The sequence below is a fragment of the Typopeltis vanoorti genome, chromosome 9, assembly GCF_054136105.1.
Source record: "Typopeltis vanoorti isolate ZY-2024b chromosome 9, IOZ_Tvanoo_1.0, whole genome shotgun sequence".
Taxonomy (NCBI): Eukaryota; Metazoa; Arthropoda; class Arachnida; order Uropygi; family Thelyphonidae; genus Typopeltis; species Typopeltis vanoorti.
This window is the reverse complement of record NC_143557.1, coordinates 110,167,676-110,192,298: the sequence shown is the minus strand read 5'-3', so window position 1 is coordinate 110,192,298 and position 24,623 is coordinate 110,167,676. Positions and strand designations below refer to the sequence as shown.

At 36.5% G+C, this 24,623-nt stretch overlaps 1 protein-coding gene across 1 annotated transcript in view; it reads right to left on the bottom strand.

Moving 5' to 3' along the window:
- Positions 1–24,623, bottom strand: part of pch2 (pachytene checkpoint 2 protein) — a 272,348-nt gene that overhangs the window by 132,408 nt on the left and 115,317 nt on the right. The window contains exon 6 of the mRNA XM_090398476.1: positions 8,819–8,955. Within this exon, the coding sequence (XP_090254602.1) occupies positions 8,819–8,955 (137 nt within the window). The remainder of the gene's footprint in view (positions 1–8,818; positions 8,956–24,623) is intronic.

Genomic DNA, 24,623 nt, shown 5'->3' with positions numbered 1-24,623 from the left:
TAGAAAAAGCAACTAACACAATGAAAAAGGAAAAGTTAGTCCTTGTTGGGGATCTGAATAGCAGAGTAGGAAATGATTGTCAGACATACAAAAATATTTTGGGAAAATTTGGAGAAAAGAGCAAAGCTAATAATAATAGCAAACATCTGTTGGATTTCTGCTCAGGACATGGACTGGTTATTACTAACACCATGTTCCCACATACAAATGTGCACAAATTCACATGGAGAGAAGAGGCAAGGAATGAGAAAAGTCTCATTGACTATGTTATTGTTGATAGTGATGTTTTCTCCCAGATGCAGGACACCAGAGTGTACAGATGATTTGAAATTGGAAGCGATCACTATTTAGTCTTGGGCAGGATAAAATTGAATTTCATATTGAAAAGAAGAACATAAGAAAGTTTTAAAACGAATAAAAGTTAAGCAGCTCTCAGATGTGAACTGTAGACTAAAATACACAAAGATTATTGAAGAAAAAATGAAAGAGTTTGAGAACATGAACCAAACTCTGGAGATTCAGTGGCAAGCCTTGAAAAAACCCTGATTGATTCAGCTGGAGAGGCATGTGGTGAGGTTCTCTACAAGGACAACCTCACCACATGCCTCTGGTGAGGATGTCCTTGCAGTGAATCTGCAAGGACAACCTCACTGCATCTTTGTCCACCAGGGACAAAGATGCAGTGAAGGAAAAGAAAAAATCATATCAAAAGTTCCTGGCAAATAAGTCAGCTTTTGCTCTTAGAGAACACAGAGACAAATGTAAGAAAGCGAAACATTGTGTAAAACTAGCTAAACAAAAGTCATGGGAGGACTTTGGCAAGAATATAGAAAATAAATATCAAGAAGGTGGCAAAATATTCTGGAGGTTGTTGAAGAAGCTTAGAAATGGAGGAAAGAGTGCTGTAAAAGGAGTTAGAGATGATAAAGGTGACACGAAAACAGGAGAAAAAGATATTCTTGAAGTATAGAGTAATTACTTTGAAAATTTGCTAAATGAAACAAGCAGTGATAGCACAGTGGTAAAAAACACTCAACAGGCATACAGTCAGGAATACATATCCATACTTGAAGTAGAAAAAGCAACCAAAGGCTTGAATTGTGGAAAGGCAGCAGGAGTAGATGATATTTGACCAGAAATGCTAAAGAATGGTGGTATAAAAGTCTTACAGTGGCTGCACTGCATAGTTCAGAAAGCCTGGACAGAGAGACGAATTCCTGATGACTGGAGTAAAGCTCTAATAGTGCCCATATATAAAAAGGGAAATAAAACTGAATGTGAGAATTACAGGTATTTCCCTACTGAGTGTTCCTGGAAAGATCTATGCAAGTATTCTTGAGAAACGGTTGAGAAGAATTGTGGAAGAAAAGTTGGGTGAAGAACAAGCTGGATTCAGGCCAAATAGAAACTGTCAGGATCTGATCTTCACTTTACGACAATTAGTGGAGAAAGCAAGGGAATATAACAAAGATCTGTATTTAAGTTTTGTCGATCTGGAAAAAGCATATGACAAGGTGCCAAGAGAGAAACTATTAAATACGCTACAGTTATATGGTGTCAATGGGGCAATATATCAAGCAATACTTAGTCTGTATTTGAGTTGTAAGTCGGCAGTTAGAATTGAAGAAAGTAGAGGAAGATGGTTTAATGTTAAATCTGGTGTGAGACGAGGATGTACATTATCCCCTCTGTTATTCATTATCTATATGGTTCACATTATGAAGGAAAGTGGTATTAAATATGATATCAGAATTGGAGATGTTAATGTCAGCTCTTTGCTTTATGCGGACGATGTTATACTTGAGAATAAATCCGCTACAAGTTTGCAAGATTCCCTGACTAAATTGAATAACTGTTGTAATAGATATGATATGAAGGTCAGCATTAAAAAGACAAAGACAATGAAAATATGTAGAAATGTTGAAAATGTCAACTGTGTTGTGAATGGGTAACCTGTGGAACAAGTAAAACATTTCAGCTACTTAGGCACGATTTTTAGTGAAGATGATAAATTAAATATGGAAATAGACAACAGAATCAACAATGCTGGTATGGTGGGAAATCAATTGAATAAATTCATATTGAATAAGAGAGAAATTAGTTGGAACACTAAATTAGCTGTATACAAGACAGTGTTCAAACCAGTTTTAACTTATGGATCTAAGAGCTGGGTCAGAAGTAAAACACTTGACAAAAGACTAGAGACCACAGATATGAGAGTCCTGAGAAAGATTAGAAACGTGAACAGATGGCATCAGTGGCAGTATCATATTAAAAACGAGGATATTAGGAAAGAACTTGACAATATTAGCAGAGCAATATCTCAAGTGGTATGGTCACTTATACTGAATGAGCAAGGAAAGATTAGCAAAACAAGTGTTCTCTGCCAGGTTGGAAGGAAAATGATCCAGAGGAAGACCAAGATATAGGTGGATTGATATGGTACAATGTGCCTTAGACGATAGAAATATAAGATCTGATAATGATAATATTGGAGTCTTGACAAGTAATATACTGATTTGGAGGAAAATTGTAGATAGGAAGTTAGTAGTGATGTAAATTTTTCATGTAGTACTATCACATCCTGTACACCCTTTGAGGGTACATGTCAGGAATTTGATGATAACTAGGAAAGGCTGCCCATGCCTGGCTAAATGATTATTTTATTTCATCTCTTTAAAGAGATTTTTACTCTGAGTGTTTATTAATTACACAATGGTTCAAGTCCGATTGGTGCAATGTGTTTGAACTGTTTCTTTTAGAATTCAGAAAATTATTGACTCGAAACCAAATAAAAATTATATACATTTATAATGAAATTAAGAATTATAAACACGTTAACACAAGAATATTTTAAGGTTTGCCAAATATTTCAGTCTGAAACTAACAGACTATCCTCAGTGGCTTGATAGGAACAGTTTTGACAAGGTGGAATACAATCAATTGATCATTCAAAAGTAGAACGAGCAGCATGATGTTACATTGCTAAGCATTAGAGAGGCAAATTTCATCACGGTGATGAATAAATTATAGGTATTAATTCACAATTTCATATAACAATCTTAATTTATAAACCCAACTAAATATAACATTAGACTAATGTAAGAATTAAAGGTCTTAATTTAAAAAAAAAAAAAAAAAAAAAAAAAAAAAAATAGTGTGTTATCCGGATTAAACTTTCCCATATTTTTGAGAAGGATATAGAGTCATTTCAATTCAAGTTAGGGCGTTGAAGTAAGGCCTCAGCACTCTCTTTGAATAGGCATTCGACTTTATAGCGACATCTGTGTATTAGGCGAGTCTTGGACCTGAGAATGTTGTAGCTTGTCTCTATCCCGTGCTGCGCCAATCCAGAGTTATCGGATTTGTTGTGAAGAATGTATGACTGATGTTCTCGTATTCTTTTTTCTATAGAGCATCCGATCTGTCCAAAGTACGACAGATTGCAGTTACAAGTAACTTGATATATATACCAGGCAGAGACATAGTTGAGCATTTATCTTCGGAAGAGGGGAAATAGGTGGATATTTTGTTAATAGGAATATAAGTGGCTGTTAAATCATTTCTTCAGAATTCTTGAAATTGGTTTTCTGAAATCCCGGAAATATATGGAATTGGATTGTAGGAATCGAACAGATGTTGTGTAGTTTTTTTGGCGAAGTCATTTAATTTCATGCGATGTTTGATAGTCGAATGTTTTTTCTGTAATTCATGGGGAGTTGAGCAAATAGTTCTAGCTCGTCGAATTAAACATTTTATGATTCCCATTTTTTGATAAGGATGATGGGAAGATTGTTTGAGAATGTAACGTCCAGTAAAAGTGGGTTTTCTGTAAACTGTTGTTGCCAGAATACCTGAAGGTGAGCAGATGAGGATGTCTAAAAAGGATAACTTTTTGTGTTTTTCAATCTCCATAGATTTTTTGCATCTACAGGAACACCAGCTTAGCTTTAATTAGTAATCAACTCAGAGCAGCTAAACACGATCTTGCTATTAGCATTGTCAAGTTGCTGATCTCGGTACCTTTATCCTCACAAACTTAGACACACAACTTTCCGACATAGTTCTTAATGTGGCTAAACGCTCTATACAACGTTCATATAAAAAACAAAATCGACATCTAAACTGCACATTTGATCTCTTGTATCTAAACAAATCAAGCCTTTCCATGTTCCTGATAATTGGGTCGTCAACGTGTCCGATTGTCCTTTAATGAGTAGTGAAACACTCATCCTCTCAAAAGGACATGATTTTGCTATAATCCCTAAAAAGATTCCTTATTTAGATTTCCTGGTTAACATCGAATGGAACCTTAGTCATCTTTCCAATGAAAAGGCTAATTCTCTAAACCTAGAAGTTGCTTCTTGCTACTTAAAGTCAAGCTTCCTCCTTCCAACATATATCCTTTTGAAAAGAAAGCATACATTCCTTAAGAAGCAACAGTCACCTTGTTATCACTAAAGCAGACAAAGGAAAAGCGACAGTAATTATGGATCCTTCAAACTACAGAAGAAAAATTGCTCTTTTACTTCGAGATTACTTAACATACCAAGAACTTGATCACGAACCCACTAAGAGGAACTGAAGAAAGTAAATTCCCATCTAGACGAGGTGATAAGTTTAGATGCAGACACGATAGAAAGGTTAAAACCACATTTTGCAAGACCTCCTAGATTTTATGGTCTACGTAAAATTCACAAGACAGACATTCCTCTCCATCCTATAGTTGACTGTATTGATCCACTTACTTATCGCATAGCCAAATATTTAGCGAAATTATTGAAATCACATATATACTTTGAGGGACTTTTGAATGAGGAAAATACAAGGACTCACAGAGGAGATGGGCAGCCTTCTGAGGGGTGGGTGCAGAACATCAGTAGAGTGGAAGTGACGGAGGCCATGAAGAGGATGAGGAATGGAAAACTGGTGGGCCCCGACAGAATTCCAGTGGAGGCATGGAAGGCACTGGGGGAAGAGGGAACTGACCTGCTGTGGGACCTGTTCATGAAAGTTTGCCAACAAGAAAATATAACCAAGGAATAAAGTTGATGTCCCACACAATGAAAATCCTAGAAAGGGTTCTTGATGGTAGATTGAGGAAGGAGGTGGAGATTGCAAAGGAACAATTTGGCTTCATGCCTGGTAGATCAACAACGATGCTATCTTTGGGTTATGGCAGATGATGGAAAAGTATCGAGAGAAACAAAGGGAGCTACATCTGGCATTTATTGATCTGGAGAAAGCATACGATAGAGTGCCGAGGCAAGAAGTCTGGAGGCGTCTGAGGGAGAAGAAGGTGCCGGAGAAATATGTCAGGTTGTTGCGGGAAATGTACAGAAATGTGAAGACAAGCGTTCGGACCTGTCTGGGACAGACAGAAAGTTTTCAAGTAACAGTTAGCTTGCATCAAGGGTCAGCATTAAGTCCGTTTCTGTTTAATATTGTGATGGAGGTGGTAACAGAGGAGGTGAGAGAAGATACGCCTTGGACAATGCTGTATGCAGATGACATCTTGCTGTGTGCAGATTCAAGAGAAGAAGTGGGAACTAAACTGGAAAGATGGAGAAAAGTTCTGGAAGAGAGAGAGGTATGAGACAGAGTATATGTGTTGCACAGTGGGCAGCGGACAGGAGACAGATCTGGAGCTGGAAGGAAATGTCATCAGGAAGGTGAGAGACTTTAGATACTTAGGTTCAACAGTGGAAGAAGATGGAGGAGCTGAGAAGGAAGTGGGATGCAGGATACAAGTGGGCTGGAGGAACTGGAGGGAGATGGCTGGAGTGTTATGTGATTAGAGGGTGCCGATCAATCTGAAACGCAAAATCTATAGGACAGTAGTGAGGCCAGCTATGACATATGCTATGGAAACTGTGGTCCTGAGGAAAAATAACATCAGCAGGATGGAAGTAGCAGAGATGAGAATGCTTAGGTGGATGTGCGGTGTGACCAGAAAGGATCGTCTGAGAAATGACTATGTCAGGGGAACAGTGAAAGTTACAAACTTAGGAGTGAAAATACAGGAGGCAAGGTTGAGATGGTTTGGTCATGTGATGAGGAGGGAGGACGAATATGTGGGAAGAAGGGTGGATGTGCAAGGAAGGTGGAAGCGTGGGCAGCCAAAGAAGAGATGGAGAGAGCTGGTAGAAGAGGACTTGAGGATGAAGAACTTGGATGTGGTGACAGCACAAGACAGGAAGGTGTGGAGGAGACTCATTATCAACAGTGACCCAACTTAAGTGGGAGAAGCTGCAGAAGAAGAAGAGATTGAAATCACATATAGGCAAATCACGCTCTTTTTTTTGAACTTATTTAAGAAACTATTCAGATTTCTTAAATAAATTAAAAAATATCTCATTACAACCTACTGATTTTATGGTGAGCTTTGATGTAGAATCTCTATATACTAATATAGCTCTCAAAGAGACTTTACAATTACATGCTGACAGCTTCCCACAAGATTTCGTAAAATTATTCAATTTCATGATGCACTCTTGATATTTCTTGTGTCAAAACAAATTCTACAACCAAGTGGAAGGAACGCCCATGTGAAGTCCACTTTCACCTGCTTCAGCCAACTTTTATTTGGAACATCTAGAAGATGTCCTGTTTTCAACTATATTCCCTCAACCAACCTTTTGGGCGAGATATATTTGACATCTTTTCAGTGTGGCCTCACAACAGAGATTCCTTACCTTCCTTTTTAGCCAAAATCAATACCTTACATCCTTGTATTAAGTTTACCACGGAGATTGAAAAAAGACAAGTTATCCTTTTTAGACATTCCTCCTCATGTCTCACCTTCACGGAAAACCCACATTTACTGGACGTTACATTCTCAAACCATCTGCCTATCATCCTTATCAAAAAACAGGAATCATAAAATGTTTAATTCGACAAGCTAAAATTAATTTCTCAACTCCCCATGAATTACAGAAAGAACTTTCAACTATCAAACATCACACGAAATTAAATGGCTTCTCCAAAAAAAACTACACAACATCTGCTTGATTCCTATAATTCAATCCAGAACAAAGAATCAATACGTCGAGTTCCAATTCCATATATTTCCGGGATTTCAGAACCAATTTCAAGAATTCTGAAGAAATATGATTTAACAGTCACTTATATCCCTATTAACAAATTATCCACCTATTTCCCCTCTTCTAAAGATAAATGCTCAACTATGTCTTTGCCTTTTGTATATCAAGTTCCTTGTAATTGCTGTCATATATTGGACAAACCGGACGCTCTATAGAAAAAAGAATAGAAGAACATCAGTCATATATTCTTCATAACAAATCCAATAAGTCTGGATTGGTGCAGCACGGGATAGAGACAAGTCACAACGTTTTCTGGTCCAAGACTCACCGTCTACACAGATGTCGCTATAAGCAATAGTACTTACATGCCTTTATGGAAGTAACATGTGGACTATGAAAAAGAGTAGTTGAAGTAGACTTTAGCCAGCAGGCCAAACCTTTACTCTTTAATACATTAATACATTATTTATTTATATACAATACTTTAATACATAGTCTAATGTTATCTTTAATTAAATTTATAAATTAAGATTGTTATATGAAATTGTGAATTAAATGTATAATTTATTCATCACTGTGATGAAATTTACCTCTCTTTAATGCTTAGCAATGTAACATCATGCTGCTTGTTCTACTTTTGAATGATCAATTGTTTGTATTCCACCTTGTAAAAACTGTTCTTATCAAGCCACTGAGGATAGTCTGTTAGTTTCAGACTGAAATATTTCGCAAAAATTAAAATATTCTTGTGTTAACGTGTTTATAATTCTTAACAGGGGTGCTTAATGGTCAAAGCTGTATAACTGAGAGGAGACCTCCACATAACCTTTAAAGGAATTAACAACGAGATGAGTTAAAATTTATTTCCAACAATCTGTATTTGAACGGCTATCCAAGAAGACTAGTCAATAAAGTCCTTTTCTCTGAACCACAAAGAGAACAAGAAGATATTCAATATATAAAAAAACGATTGCAATTCCGTTTGTAAGTGGCATCTCCAACAAGCTCGCCAGCCTCCTCAAACAGCACAAAATAAGAGTAACATTTAAACCAATAGAATCTATTCGTAAACTACTAAGATCTCCAAAAGACAACCATTCTTTCTATAAATATGCTGGAGTTTATAATATTCCATGCGCTTGTGGCTCTAGTTACATCGGATAGACTTCGAGAAGCCTCGAAATCAGGCAAAAGGAACACGTTGGCTATGTCAAAAACAACAGACAGGATATTTCTAGCCTATCGTCTCATTTCTCTACAACTAACCATGTCATCAAGTGGGACAAAAGCTGTTCTTCTTACATAGAGGAAGATTACCATTCAAGAATTTTCAAAGCAGCAGCAACAGTCGCCCGTTCTACTGTCAACCTTAACAGAAATCAAGGCCTAATACTCCCAGAGATATGGAAAACTCTACGCAGAACTTTAAAAACGGAAGAAATGAACTTTAATACAAATTACAGAAAGTTCCTTAGCAACAGCTAGCTAACCTTGTACACGCGATATGTGTTTCACTCACGTTCGATACTATTCTATTTGTAATTATTCTAGTCAGTTTTTTTACAGTTATTTTTGTCAGTTTTGCAGTTACGCATAATTGTGAGATTGTTTAAACTTATAAGTACCCTGAAGATGCCAACAGTTAAAGTGTGGCGAAACTAGTTGGTTCAGTTTAATAATAAAATTGATTAACACTTGATCTGCAACCAAATATTATTATTATACTTGAATGTTATGTTTACTAGTTGCTCTATTATACATCACAGAAAACATACCTCTGAAAACCACTTTGAGAACAAGCTGTGACTATTGATTTCAATAAGCTGTCCATATGAATATCGGCCCTTCAAACGAATACACAATTTCTGTGCAAGTGCTTTACAGAGAGAGGTTTTCCCAGTTCCAGGAGGTCCTATATACATATAAAATATGAGTACAAAAATCATAGACAGATTTCTAAGAATAAGAAATGATGTTTTCAGTATTTTTGCTAATGTCCAGTATTCCTTCCAATCAATTTTTTTCATAAACAGTTATCAAGTGGGGGAGAATAGTATAGAAAATAAATATACTTTAATAATCAAAATATCCAACAAAAAAAACATCAAACAAGAACTGTTACTGGCTATGTACTATTGTATATTGTATAATATCTGAATGATGGAAGGTGGGAGAGAGGAAGAATTATAGCAGATAAAGATTTGCTAATAATGGCAAGATGAAATCATGAATGTATTTATTAGGAGTGTTCATTGCTGCATCAGTTTTACTATGCATTTAAAAATCAACATGCTTCCCCCCCCACACATCAATTTTTTTCCTAAACATTTTATTATCTTATCTAATCAACAATTAGTTCTATTTCATCAAAAATATTACAGCCATATGCAAGAGTATCTCCAGTATAGTTAGCATGGGGTGATAAACAATAAATATCAAAATGACAATGAGCATGCGGCTAAAAACAGTGGCTTGATGCAAGAGGCAAATAACGAATCAAAAAGACTGGAAAATCAAACAGACATTCTACAATTCATTAAATGGCTTCATAGTACAACCAGAGAGAGAGAGAGGAAATATATTTGCACAACACTAAAGGATATTAAACCTATCCAACATCAGCAAGTTGCAACATCCAAAGTAAGTACAGAAACATCACCACTGTACATCAAAGAACGGAAGAAATGGGGTGATGAATCCCAGCTTTATTATATCATGCAAATAGTAGATCAAGGATGCAGCAACAGCAAAACTATGGATCCAATCATGCTTGGTTCCAACAATATAAGGTCAAGGCAGTGAAGTAATAAGCCAGAATATGTTTTCCTGATACTCTTTAAGCTCAGTTATACCACTAGAACAATGACGAATGTCATGTCATATGATAATGCATCATGTGACATGATGCACCATCCAGAAATGCTTATACGCAGAATAACTACCAGTTGTTTAATGGAAACATGTATGGTAGGTATTATTTTTTTAAATAATGATTTCGCACATGTAAAGGAAACTAATATTTTGCTCAATGCAACATGATATCATTCACAGAGAAAGAAGAATTGGCTACAATATTTAAAATTTAAACACAAGAATGAGTTCATATAATATACATATACTTCCACATGTCTTGATCATAGCTGATCAAGTAGGAGGAAATACTCAAGTTCCAAGGAAACAGGTATAGTTATGAAATTTAAAAATATACCGTATATGTCAGTGTAAAGGACGAGCGGCGTATAAGACGAGGCCTAAATTTTAGGCTAAGTTTATGTCGGCTGTATAAGACAACCCCCCCCCCAATTTCTTCTTTCTTGTATTAATGCAACATTAGGTATTGTCATAAAAAGCCAAACGGCTATTTTTTCTGGCGAAGTTAATTAAATTAAGGGGATAAAAATCCCTTATTATTTTACAGCCAGTATGCGAAACTCTGAGATTGAAAACTACGATCTAAGAGTTTCATGCCGAAGAACTATCGGTGAATCCAAGCGTAAGTGAACACCTGGTAGTACAACACCAAGACAACTCGAAGCAAAGGTGGAGCAAGATCCCTCACTATCCTTGATATTTTCTCATAATGTAAAACACAGCTCCTAGAAGAGGTAATACTGCCTTACATTATGATGAGAGGTCACTACCCAGACCGGTTATATCATCCAGGTCTACCTACTCAGTGAGTAGGTAGACCTGGATGATATCAAAGTTTAAGTGAAAAGAACTTGCATACCTCACTATACGAATGCCAGAAAGATGTGCCCATATATTATAAAAAGTCATTTTTTCTGGCAAAGTTAATTAAATTAAGGGGATAAAAATCCCTTATTATTTTACAGCCAATATGCGAAACTCTGAGATCAAAAACTACGATGTAAGAGTTTCATGCCAAAGAACTATCGGCGAATCCAAGCGCAAGTTCTTTTCACTTAAACTTTGATATCATCTAAGTCTACCTACTCACTGATGAGACCTCAAAAAAGGTTGAAACCGGTCTGGGTAGTGACCTCTCCTCATAATGTAAGGCAGTATTACATCTCCTAGGAGCTGTGTTTTACATTATGAGAAAATATCAAGAATAGTGAGGGAGCTTTCTCCACCTTTGCTTCGAGTTGCCTTGGTGTTGTACTACCAGGTGTTCACTTATGCTTCGATTCGCCGATAGTTCTTCGGCAGAAAACTCTTAGATCGTAGTTTTCGATTTCAGAGTTTTGCATACTGGCTGTAAAACAATAAGGGATTTTTATCCCCTTAACTTAATTAGGTATTGTCGTTATATCAGTTATTTTTATATCTATGCATATCTGTTATTTTTTTTCATACATATCTGTTATTTTTTTGCATAGCATAGATTTAGTATTTACACAAATTACCCCAATTTTAATTAATTATTAATTTTGCATTTTTTTTTAATTTTTGGATTATTAAAATTGTTATCATTTAAAATCATGGAATCAGCAACAAAATGCTGATTCCATGATTTTAAATTATGAATTTAAATTACGAAGAAAGTATGAAGCTCGATTTAAAATAAGGATAATTGAAATGGCAAAGCAAACTAATAACTGTGCTGCTGCAAGAAAGTTTGACATAACCGAGAAGATGGTAAGAGAACGGAGGAAGAAAGAAGATATTTTTAAAAAATTGCCAAAGAAAAAATGAGCGATGAGAATGGGGGATCACTCGATTGCAGCAACTGGAAAATCACATTGCAAAATGGTTTCCAAGATCATATTTCTTGTAAAAGAAATATGATTAGAAATAATATTTTAATCATATTATTTCTATGATTAGAAATAATATGATTAAAATTATTATTATAATAATTAAAATACTATGATTAGAGCATATGCACTAAAATGGTCAAGATTGAATCTGGATGAAAGTATAGTATTTCAAGCTACTTCATGGTGTAATCGTTTTATGAACAGACAAAATCTGGTAATACGACAAAAAACTAAAATTGCTCAAACTGCTAGCCGATCTTGACCACAAACTTACCAGTTTCCATAAATTTATTATTCAGTTGAGACAAGAACATAAATTTCTATTGTCAAATATTGGAAATATGGATGAAACTCCTATGAGCTTTGATATGATAAGCAATAAAACAGTGGAGTCTAAAGGTAGTAACAGTGTGCTAGTTCGAAGTACAGGTCATGAAAACATAAGGTTTACGGTCGTGTTGTAATGTTTAGCTGATGGAACCAACTTGTTATGGGACACTGATGACGATGAAAACGAATTCAATTCACTGGATTCGAACTGGGATCCATATGACGATTATTTAAACAATGAATCTGGAGAACTATTTTTCAACAGATGATAAGAAAATTAACATGAAAATTGAGGTTAATAATTATTTTTATTTTTTTTTAAGGCCAGGAAGAAGTTACTGTGATCAGGTCCTGGCCCTGACAACAAAGATCGAAGCAGGCTTCCAAAAGAAACTTAAATCTAGGAGCCACTTTCATTGACCTAACATCAGTTTATGACACAGTCTGGATCAGGGGCCTCCTCCTAAAGCTAGGAAATATTATAAGGTGCAAAAACTTTTTGAATCCATTCTCTCCAATAGAAAGATCCGGGTCCATATTGGCAGAAAAAAAAAGAGCAAGCCCAGATTCCATCACAACGGTCTCTCACAGGGTTCTGTGTTATCCCATTTACTTTTTAACATCTACATGTATGACATACCACATACCAGCTCAAGCAAGTATATGAATGCTGATGACCTAGCGATCCTACATCAATCTACCTCCTTTGCCAACCTGGAATCAACCTTGAACACAGACCTGAACATCCTGGAAGAGTACTTCAAGCAGTGGTACTTGAAGCCAAATCCAACGAAAACTGTGTCCACAGTATTTCACCTGAACAATGCTGGGGCAAATCGACACCTCAACCTTTCTTTCTGTGAAAAATTGGTACAACACGAGCCTCACCCGAAATACCTTAGAGTGAGCCTGGACAGAAGCCTAACCTATAAAAGGCACATCACCAACCTATCCAACAAAATTAAAAAGAGAAACAATATAATTCCAAGGCTTGCTGGAACAACCTGGGGGTTGTGGTGCAGAAGTACTAAGGTCGTCCGCACTAGCCCTCGCATTCTCTGCAGCAGAATATTGTGCCCCTGTTTGGGGAAAGAAGTGCACACACTAACATTATAGACACCCAGCTAAACTCTACCATGCAAACAATTAGTGGAACAGTCAGAAGCACCCCTCTCTCCTGGCTGCCTGTACTATCTAACATTGCTCCACCAAACATACGGAGAAGACAAGCCTTGATTAAAGAATTTAATAAATATATTATATTCTTTATTAAATAAAGAATTTATTAAATGCAATGAGCAACGCTCTCCTGCCCCTGCTCCAGACTCTCATAAATCCACCTCGTCTTTACCTAAATTCTAGGAAGTTTCTATGGTCCATGGACGAACTCTCTTCAGCTGCCCTGCCATCAACACCTGACATCTGGAGAAGATACTAGTCCAACAATCTCCCAACAAATGGCTTCCTGGTAGAAGAACCCTGTGCTCTGCAGCCTGGTTTTGCCGTTCCTAGGATGATTTGGTCATCAATCAACAGGATTTCACAGTACTAACCAGGGCAGATGTGGCTACCTACTACATAAATGGGGACTGCTAGACCTCCCTTATTGTGATTGTTCTCCCGTGGCTCAGACAATTACTCATATTGTGAATGACTGCCCAAGGCGCCAATTTCATGATGGTAGTCAACAGGACATCCACAAGGTGACAGATGAGGGGCCTTGGATTGGCTTTCCAGACTGGACATTGACCTGTAGCTGTTCTAAATTCCTTTTGCCATAAGAATAAATAAATATATTTGTTTTTTAAGACTTACATCTATTATAATGGTGTGAGATTGTGGCTAGCAGAACTAAATATACAATTGGGTGCTGCTATAGACCAGGTGATGGAAAAGATGGTGGTGACAGTATGCACAAGCAAATAGAAGAAATGGGTGGAAGGAGGGTGATTATTATGGGAGATTTCAACTATGGTCGCATTGATTGGAGTGAGGAGAGGACACACGGGAGGAACTGGATTTTATGCGGTTATTAAGGGATAACTATCTGCGACAGCATGTAATGGAAAATACTAGGGGTCAGAGAGTGCTTGACCTAGTAATTACATCTGAGGATTTGGCTGTAACAAATATTACCACATTGCCACCAATCGGTGAGAGTGATCATAGGGTCTTAACTTGGGAGGTGGCTAAAGGTGTAGAATTTTCAATTAAGACAGGGTACATGTGGAATTATCGGGCGGGAAAGTATGACAAGCTTAGGAGTTTGATTGATTCAGTGCCATGGCATGTACAACTGCAAGGACTAGAAGTTGATAGTGCATGGGAGGTAGTTAAGAAGTGCTTGCATGAAGCAATGGCTGACTGTATACCTAGAGTCCGAATAATAAATCAAGTAGGGGTTAAATGGATGAATAACACCATTAAGCTTGAGTTGCAAAAAAAGAAACAACTATGGAGGGAATTTAAGGAGAAGGGTGACCGGCAGGCACATGAACGGTATAAAGCGCAGGCCAGAAGGGTGACGAGTGTGGTAAGAAAAGCAAAAAAGGATTACGAAAGAACATTGGCCATGCAGGCTAAAGAGAATCCTAAACAGTTTTTTAGATATGTAGCAAGTAAAAGAAAAAATGTACATGGCAGATTGATTTTAAAGAATGCCGATGGTAGGGAGGTAACTGAATCAGTTGAGATAGTTGAGTTACTGAGTGAGCACTTTGCAAAAGTATATCATCCAGGTGGTGACATTGCAGAAACGAATAAACCAGTAGATTATACGGGAATTGTGGTTAATGAAGTGGAGGTGAGTAGTCTATTGCATAACCTCAATGTCAATACATCTGTGGGATTGGATGGTATACCAGCTCGTGTTGTACGAGAAGCAGCTAAAGAATTGTCAGTACCCTTGACCATTTTGTTTAATTTGAGTCTCGGGTCTGGGTTAGTCCCGAGCGGGTGGAAAGAGGGGAAAATAGTTCCACTGCATAAAGGTGGTTCCAAGACTGTTGTTGTAAATTACCAACCGATTAGCATATCAGGAATCATTGTCAAGGTCTTAGAGAAAATAGTCAAGAGGAAAATACAAGATTGGATAGAAGAAAATGGGATACTGTATCGGGGACAGCATGGTTTTGTGAAGGGTAGGTCATGCCTCAGTAACTTGCTCACGTATTATAACACAGTGACGGCTGAACTGGATAAGGGTAATGGGTTTACGGTGATTCTACTGGACCTTGCCAAGGCCTTTGACAGGATTCCACATGGAATTCTAATCAGTAAATTGCAGCATATGGGAATGGACATAGGGTTGGTGAGATGGATAGGAGGGTGGTTGACGGAGAGATATCAGAGAGTGGTTTACTCGGGAGTAGAGTCCACAAGACGGCCTGTGACTAGTGGTGTGCCACAAGGATCTGTTCTTGGACCACTGCTGTTTAATTTGTTCATAAATGATATAGGAAATGATCTGAGAGGAACAGTACATTTGTTTGCGGATGATGCGAAGTTGGGTAGGGCAATAGTGAATGCAGATGACGTCGAAATTTTGCAGGATGATTTTGATAGATTGGAGGTCTGGGCTAAGGAGAATGGATGTCAGTTTAATGTGGCAAAATGTAAGGTTATGCATTTTGGGATGAAAAGATTGGCGGCAGTTTGGCTGCATTGGTGGAACCCTGCTCCAGGAAATTGATGAAGCACGAGATTTAGGAGTGTTGGTGGATAAGGAATTGAAATTTAGGGGACATATTGCAAAAGTGACTAAAATAGCTCATCAAATCACTTGGTTGCTGAAGAATACGTTGACAAGCAGAGACAAGCAGGTTATTGTTCCTCTCTATCGAGCCTTGATAAGACCCCCATCTAGACTACTGTGCTCAGATTTGGTCACCTAGGTTTCTTCTTGATGGGGAGGAGGTGGAGAGGATCCAGAGGTGAGTGACCAAGATGATAGCAGGTCTGTGGAATGAACCGTATGAGAACAGGTTGAGGATTTGTGGGTTGCAAAAATTGGTTGATAGGCGGAGGAGGGGAGATATGATTGAGACATTCAAATTACTGAAGGGTTTCTATAAAATTAATTCAGAAGATATTTTTGAGAACAAGGCTGGTTGTGGGAGGACTAGGGGACATCCATGGAAACTGGGCAAAAATGTGGTTAGTAAAGGTGTTAGAGCTGGGTTCTTTACTTTTAGAGTAGTGAATGAGTGGAATGCGCTCCCTGAGTCTGTAGTGGATGCTGTGACAGTGAATGAGTTTAAGGCGAGGTATGATAGATACTGTATGAATGTCAGATAGTTGTGATGAATATGATTTGGGGCCTCCCTCGATGAGTCTAATGACTCCCTGGAGTTGCCCGTAATAATAGTAATAATAGTAATAATAATATTTTGAATAAATTTACGTAACAAAAAATGAATCTGATTTGTTTATAAAAATGCCGTATTGTCTTATATAACGATGTATGGTAACTATCTAAATGTTCATCCAAGAAATTAAACTTCCCTTTTTATACTCACCGTATAAGACTTATGATTTCGAGGTTTTCTGTAGTATTTGAGAGTCATCTTATGCACCAACATATACGGTATATATAAACAATAAATGGCAATTACAGTCTTTTCAAATTAAGATTACGGTAGTAGCTTCACATGATTCAAGAAATGTGCATGAACTATGTGCATAGTTCAAGTAAAGATAGAGATTATTATCTCTCTTTATGTTTTGCTGCATCTTGAACTATGCACATATTTAGTCACCACCTGGATTTCTGGGGGATCAGGGAGTGTGGTTGGAGAGGATCCAGAGACAAGTGACCAAGATGGTGAGAGGTCTGTGGAATGATCTCAATGAGGATCAATTGAAGGCGAGTTGCAAAGTTTAGTTGATAGGCAGACAAGAAGGGACATAATAGAAACTTATAATTTACTAAAGGTAATCTCTAAGAATGACACGAAAGAAATTTTTCCATAAAAGACAGTGAATGAGTTTAGGAAAGGTATAATAGCTATTGTCTGTATAAAAGTTAGCTTGGGTCTCCCATAATGAGTCTTTTGACCCCATGGAGATAGTCATATAATAATATCATTATGGACTGTCTTTTAGTTATATTCCCTGAAAGGATGAATGCTGATGGATATGTAACATTTATTGATAACACCAGGCTTCTAAGTTTTACAGAACATACAACAATGCATCATATTATGCTGAAGGTTATCAGAATAACCTAACACAATAAAATTTAAAATTCCCAAGGAGAATACTGCCTTATGGCTCATCAGTGAGTCAATTCCAGGACTTAAACATCGGGGGGGGGGGGGGGGGAGACATCTGTGCATTCATTCTGTTTGTAGGTTTCTCCTTGCTATGTAAATAGACTAATTTCATGGTGTAAAACTGAATAAGGCTGCTGTGTGTGTGTGTGTGTGTGTGTGTCAGGGGGAAAGCGGATCTGAATCAGTTCTAAGGTTCAAGGGAAAAGGGGGATTGAATTAGTTCTGAATTTTTTCCTTTTAGCACATACACTTGAAAATAAGAAGGATATGTCACACTGGCCATGTCAATATCCTTAAGGATCAAATTAGACAAGCCATTTACTCATTTGACAAACCATGCAAAAGTGCTCAGACATTCCAAACTTCAAGATGATTATTTAAGGCATTCAACAATGCCTTAAATAATCATCTATGTATCATCCTTCAAAAGGACAAGAACAACCTGGTCATCATCAATCCCACCAAAATGCAGTCTTGCCTTTTCTCTTGCAAAATAAATCTTAGCTCATCTACCCTTAGCTTCAGTAATACACAAATCACCAGACAAGATCAGATATCTCTCTCTCTCTGACTGGACTAACATTTATCTCCAATCTCTCCTGCCATAAACACATGGCATCAATAGCTTCTTCAGCATCAAAAAACTAGGCATTATCTTTTGCTCAAGATGCTATTTTGCATCCAACCAGACTTTAACTTTATACAAATCCCAAATTTTCCCATTCTTAGGACAGAGGAGAGCAATTCAACTCATAGATGATCCCTTCCTTACAGATTCACTTCAACTTCTCACAGTACTGAAATACAGTATTTCAGTACTGTGTCAATGCTACAGGTACTTCAGTGGTGACTGCTCCATTGAACTGGAAACCATAATTTCTCCACTTTCTGTTACACCTGTTAATACAAGAGGAGCATATGCTCAGCATCCCCTTTTCTATGCAAATACAAACACACTGAACCTGCTTCCCTCTTCCTCTTTTATTCCATTTACCTATGTCCTCTGGAACAGTTTTTCCCATGAAGCATTTACAAACAACTACAACCCACAACTCATCAAAAAAAGTCGATAAACTTCTGCACCCCAAATATGGCACTGATGTGCTTAGAGGTCCTTTGACTTCCCCTACAATATATATATATATATTATATATATATATATATATATGACAGAATGATCATTAACTCAGTTAACATAAATAGTTTTATGAAAAACTGAAAGACTAGAACCGAGATTTAAGTAAAAAGGTTTTAATATAAAAACACTACTAGTTTCGGCCTGTAACAGCCTTCTTCAGGTGACATTATAAAAGAAAGAAAAACACTAAACATTAAAGGTTAAATGACTATGAACAACATAGACAGTCTCTATACATAATTAGCATGAAAACGTTGTAGTTGTATTTGAAGCTGTTCTTTCGTTTGTTGCATTGTTGGGAGAGTGCGTGTTTGCAGCCTCACATGAATGCCAGTACATGATTACATCTGAATGACCATCTGGGAGGTTGTAGCTCAAGGTTGAAGATGATTTCTCTAGATTCCATGATTTTTCTCTCTAGTTCGTCACTGCAATGGAAGATGTTAGTAGATTTTTCCCAGCAGACTTTGTGACTTTGGTTTTTATCATTAGGATTAGCCGAGAAAAGGATATGACTTGATAATGCACTCGCTCGCTGTCTCTTGTAAGTAATGTCCCTCATGTGTTCTTCCATACGCAATTCGACAGATTTGTCTGTCTGCCCAAAATAAGGAATATCACAATCACACAATATTTTATATACACCAGGGTATTTGAGTTGATGAATAAGGTTTTGGGTGGCTAATTAAGAAACGGATCTTTGGAAGTGGAGTGAACAATATTCTGATATTGTATTTTCTTAGAACTTTTGCTAATTTATGTGAAACAGTACTTATGTAAGGAATAGATATATTGCCTTTGAATCTATTTGTTTCTTCTGAGTGATGTCTAGGAGGATTAAGAAGAAATTTTTCAATGATTTTCTTGGAATATCCATTAACTTCGAAAGAAGTTTTCAGATGGTTTATTTCTGTAAGAAGTTCATTTGGGTCATTAAGAAGAGAACGGGCTCTATGTCCCAATGTGGAAATTATTTCAAGCTTATGAGGAGGGAAATGATGGGACTGACTGTGCAGATATCTGTTGGTATGTGTGGGCTTTCTATATATCGATATTTTGAGTTTACCAGAAGAGTGAGTCAGTTTGACATCAAGAAAAGGCAAGGAATTAGCCGTTTTCAAGGACGGCAGTAAACTTAATACTTTGATGTCGGCTATTGAGATGTTTGAGGAAAACCATAAGGGATTCATGTCCATGGCTTCAAACAATGAAGACATCATCCATATAACTTAGAGGATTTTGAAACCAAGGCTATCTCTTCCTTTATTTTAACACACTGGCTGAATTACAGATGATTGAAGTAGAACTCTAAAAAGGGAAATAAAACTGAATGCGAGAATTACAGAGGTATTTCATTACTGAGTGTTCCTGGTAAGATATATGCAAGTACAATTGAGAAACGGTTGAGAACGATTGTGGAAAAGAAGCTTGGTGAAGAACAAGCTGGATTCAGGCAAAATAGAGGCTGTCATGATCAGATTTTCACTTTACGACAGATAGTTGAAAAATAGGACAGTTCACAGCAGACAAAAAAGATGTGGTGGGGAAATTTGGATACGGAGAGCTTAACGACAGAGGAGAACAATTACTCCACTTCTGTAAAGCAAACGATCTAATGATTACAAACACATTGTTCTATCAATGCCCTAATAATAAATATACATGGACATCCCCAGATGGTAATATAAAGAACTGCATAGACTATATCATCATAAACAAACAATGGAAAAGATCAGTAAATAATGTACAAACATTAAGAAGTTTTGATTTTGACACTGACCACGAAATATTAACTGCCAAAGTGAAGATAAAATTCAACAGGAAAAATAATATCAGAAAAGAAGAAAATATCAACCTATCAAAACTAAAAGATAGCTCAAGCAGAAGTCGATTTTTAGAACAGATGTGCTTGAAATTAAAAACCTCCATCTTACAGAACAGCGGAAAATCATGGGAAGAAGGAAAAGAAACAGTGTTATCAATTGCAAAAGACACTCTAGGTTCCAAACCCAAAATAAACAAACAGTGGATAACCCAAGAAATCATAGCTACCATAGAAGAGAAAAGAGAGGCCAAGATACTTGTAAACCAACAAAACAATGAAGAGAATAGAGAAAAATACAGAGCACTAAAAAATAAAGTTGATAACCTATGCAAAAAAAGCCAAAGAAAAATGGTTAGAAGAAAAAGCTAAGAAATGCCAAGAAGCATACCAACAAAACAACCTAAAAGTCTTCCATGATACTGTAAGAGAAATTACAAAGGAATTCTCAGCAAAAGCAGTAACAATGCTGAACAATAAGATGACTGAAACCAAGAATATTGAAGATATAAGAAAAATCTGGTCAAACCATTTTAAGACTATCTTCCACCAAGGAAACAAAACTACAATGCCAACAATAGAAGAAAATAATGATCACCCAAAAATTTTACAAGAAGAAGTTAGATACGCAATAAAACAGATGAAAAACAATAAAGCACCAGGCATTGATACTATCCCTACTGAACTGTGGTCATATGGAGGCAGCATATCAATAGAATATTTAACAAACCTATTCAATAAAATACTACAAACAGGAGAGATCCCAGATGACTGGAGAACTGGAAAGATCATCCCAATATACAAGAAAGGAGACAAAAGAGACTGCATAAATTACAGACCAATCAATTTACTCCCTCACACCTATAAAATATTCATGAGAATTATACAAAATAGATTAAAAAACACCTACGAAGAAATGATAGGCATAGAACAAGCTGGTTTCAACAATAGACCAAATTTTCACATTGCACCAACTAGCAGAACTCAGCTGGGAAGACCATAAAGAACTATATTGTTGTTTTGTGGACTTTAAACAAGCTTTCGATAACATCAACAGAGAAATCCTTCTCAAAATTCTACTAGAAAAAGCAATAGACAAATATATAATACAGTTTCTGATAAAATATTACTCTAAGACAAATGCAATAATTAAAAAGGACACACTCACAACAGAACCCATAGAGATCCAAAAAGGAGTAATGCAAGGATGCCCATTATCCCCATGCCTACATATATCTATAAGAAGTTGTAAAGAAAGCAATAGACAATGAGCCTGGAATCAAATGTCAACGGTTTAAACATAAATAATATCAAATATGCAGATGATCTCGTCCTTCTTGTGATCAACAAGCTAAATGAAACCTGTAAAACATATGATATGACAATAAATATACAAAAGACAAAAGTGATGAAAATAGGGAGGAACAGAACTACCATCTCAGCCACCCTAAACGGAGAACAATTAGAACAAGTAGACAACTTCACATACCTTGGATCAAAACTAACATAAACAATAGATGAATTCAAAACAATCAAACACAGAATAGCGATAGGATGGACCACCATGGGAAAATTACAGAAAATCTGGAAAACAAACAAGATATCTAAACAAGCCAAAATCAAACTATATGAAGCAATAATTATACCAACAGTCATCTATGGAACAGAAGCATGGACAGTTAAAAAAAGAGAGGAAAAAAACTGCTGGCATTTGAAATGAAATGCTTAAGAAAAATAAATAGAACAAGTTGAATAGAAAAGAAAACAAACATCACAGTCAGACAAGAACTATTGTATAAAAAGACAATAATAGAAAAAAATAGAAAACAGGACACACTGAACGCATGGATGCAGACAGACTTCCTAACGTCTTAATCAATACTTTTCCAACTGAAAAAAGAAGACCTGGAAGACCAAGAATTACCGGGCTGAAATTAAAAAAGAACATCTTGGGATGCAGAACATAAGGAACTTTTTCGAATAGCAAGGAATAGAGAAGACTGGAAGATCCTGCTCAAGAGAAGACTCAACCCGTCTTAGATGGAAGAGAAGAAGAAGAAGTTGAAAAATCATGGGAATATAACAAGAGTCTGTATTTAAGTTTTGTAGATCTGAAAAAGGCATATGACAAGGTGCCAAGAGAGAAGCTATTCAAACCGCTAGAATTTTCATAAGTTTTCAAGCTATTCAAAACGCTAGAGTATGGTGTCAGTGGGGCATTATATCAAGCAATACTTAGTCTTTATTTGAGTTGTAAGTCAGCAGTTAAAATTGAAGGAAGTACAGGAAGGTGGTTTAATGTTAAATCTGATGTCAGACAAGGATGTACATTATCTATATGGATCACATTATGAAGGAAAGTAGTATTAAACCTGATATCAAAATTGGAGGTGCTAATCTGAGCTCTTTGCTTTATGCAGATGATGTTATACTTCTAAATAAATCCGCTACAAGTCTGCAAGATTTCCTGACTAAATTGAATAACTGTTGTAATATATATGGTATGAAGGTCAGCAATAACAAGAAAAATATAATGAGCATTGAAAATATCAACTGCATTGTGAATGGAGAACCTATAGAACAAGTAAAACATTTCAGCTACTTAGGCACAATTTTTAGTGAAGAAGATGGTAAATTAAATATGGAAATGGACAACAGAATCAACAAAGTTGGTATGGTAGGAAGTCAACTGAATAAATTTATATGGAATAAGAGAGAAATTAGCCAAAACACTAAATTAGCTGTATACAAGACAGTGTTCAAACCAATTTTAACTTATGGATCTGAGAACCAGGTCAGAAGTAAAACACTTGATCCAAAGATTAGCGACCACAGATATGAGAGTCCTGAGAAAGATTAAAGGTGTGAACAGATAGCATCAATGGCAAAATCATGTTAAAAACAAAGATATTAGTAAAGAACTTGACATTGTCAGCATCCAGGAATGCATTAGCAGAACTAATCTCAGGTGGTATGGTCACTTAGAATGGGTGAGGCAAGATTAGCAAAACAAGTATTCTCTGCCAGTTGGCAGGAAAAAGACCCAGAGGAAGACCAAGATATAGGTGAATTGATATGGTAAAAAGTGCCTTAGAAGATAGAAATATAAGATCTGATAATGTTGGAGTCTTGACAGGTAACAGACTGATTTGGAGGAAAATTGTAGATAGAAAGTTAGTAATGATGTAAATTTTTCATGTAGTACTCTCATATCCTATACACCCCATTGAGGGTACATGGCAGGAATTTGATGATGATGGTAGAAAAGCTTGTGTTGGCTATCTGTTCCAATGATAATACTCTTATCACTGAACTCACCTGTGTCACACTTTTTAGTCAAGGCTATAATTTGCGAAAAAATATAAATACTAAATCTACACCTGAAATCCCATTTGTCACCTAATACATGAGAAAACAGCAAAACTGTTCCCATCCTATACATTCAGGGCAATCTGAAAAGATATCAAGAGCACCTAATAAATATCAGCTCCTCACTACATTTAAACCATATATCACATAGGCAACTCTCATCCAGTCACCTAAGGTGAAACTCTAACACTTCCAGAAGTATATGAAGTGCCATGTACCTGTGACCTAGCTTACTATGGAGAGAGAGGAAGAACTGTTGACATCCGTCTCAGAGAAGAGGGAAAAAAATACATTCGGCACCATCATTATAGCAAGTTAGGACTAGCAAATCATGTCTTGCATACCACCTCACACAGAAGTTGTTATAAGTCAGAGAGACTGTTATTGGAACCAGCAGCAGCAGTAAATATTCCCCAAACCTTTACAAGTATGGCTTTACCAGTGTACCAAAAATAAGGAAGACTGTTATGTTAAGATCGAATTAATACTTGTTAACTCTCTCTTTATGCAACAAAATGACACCAATTAGGAGTTTAGTTTCTTGTGTTGTTTGTTACTTTTTTTTTTTTTTTTTTTAATCTAGTCCCATTTGTTAGCTAATTGTTGCTGTTTGCATACAGTGACAAACTTTTTTTTTGTGCTCTGAAGATGCAGTATATCACCAATGAAATAAATTAAATATCATTTTCTTTTTACACATTTGAAAGTTTTTGAAGTCTTTGAAAAAATATTTTAAAGGTTTCTTAAACATTTCCCAACTTTTTTTTAAGCCTTGAGTTGATTGTCTAATGATCTGTTTGATTCTGGAAATTTTAAGTGAAATTATCTTCATTTGTATCATCGATACGGCTTTCTTCAGCAGAGCAAAAGTTCTCATCTCTGCATCTAAGTTTACTTTTAATGACACTGTTATTCTCAAGTTTT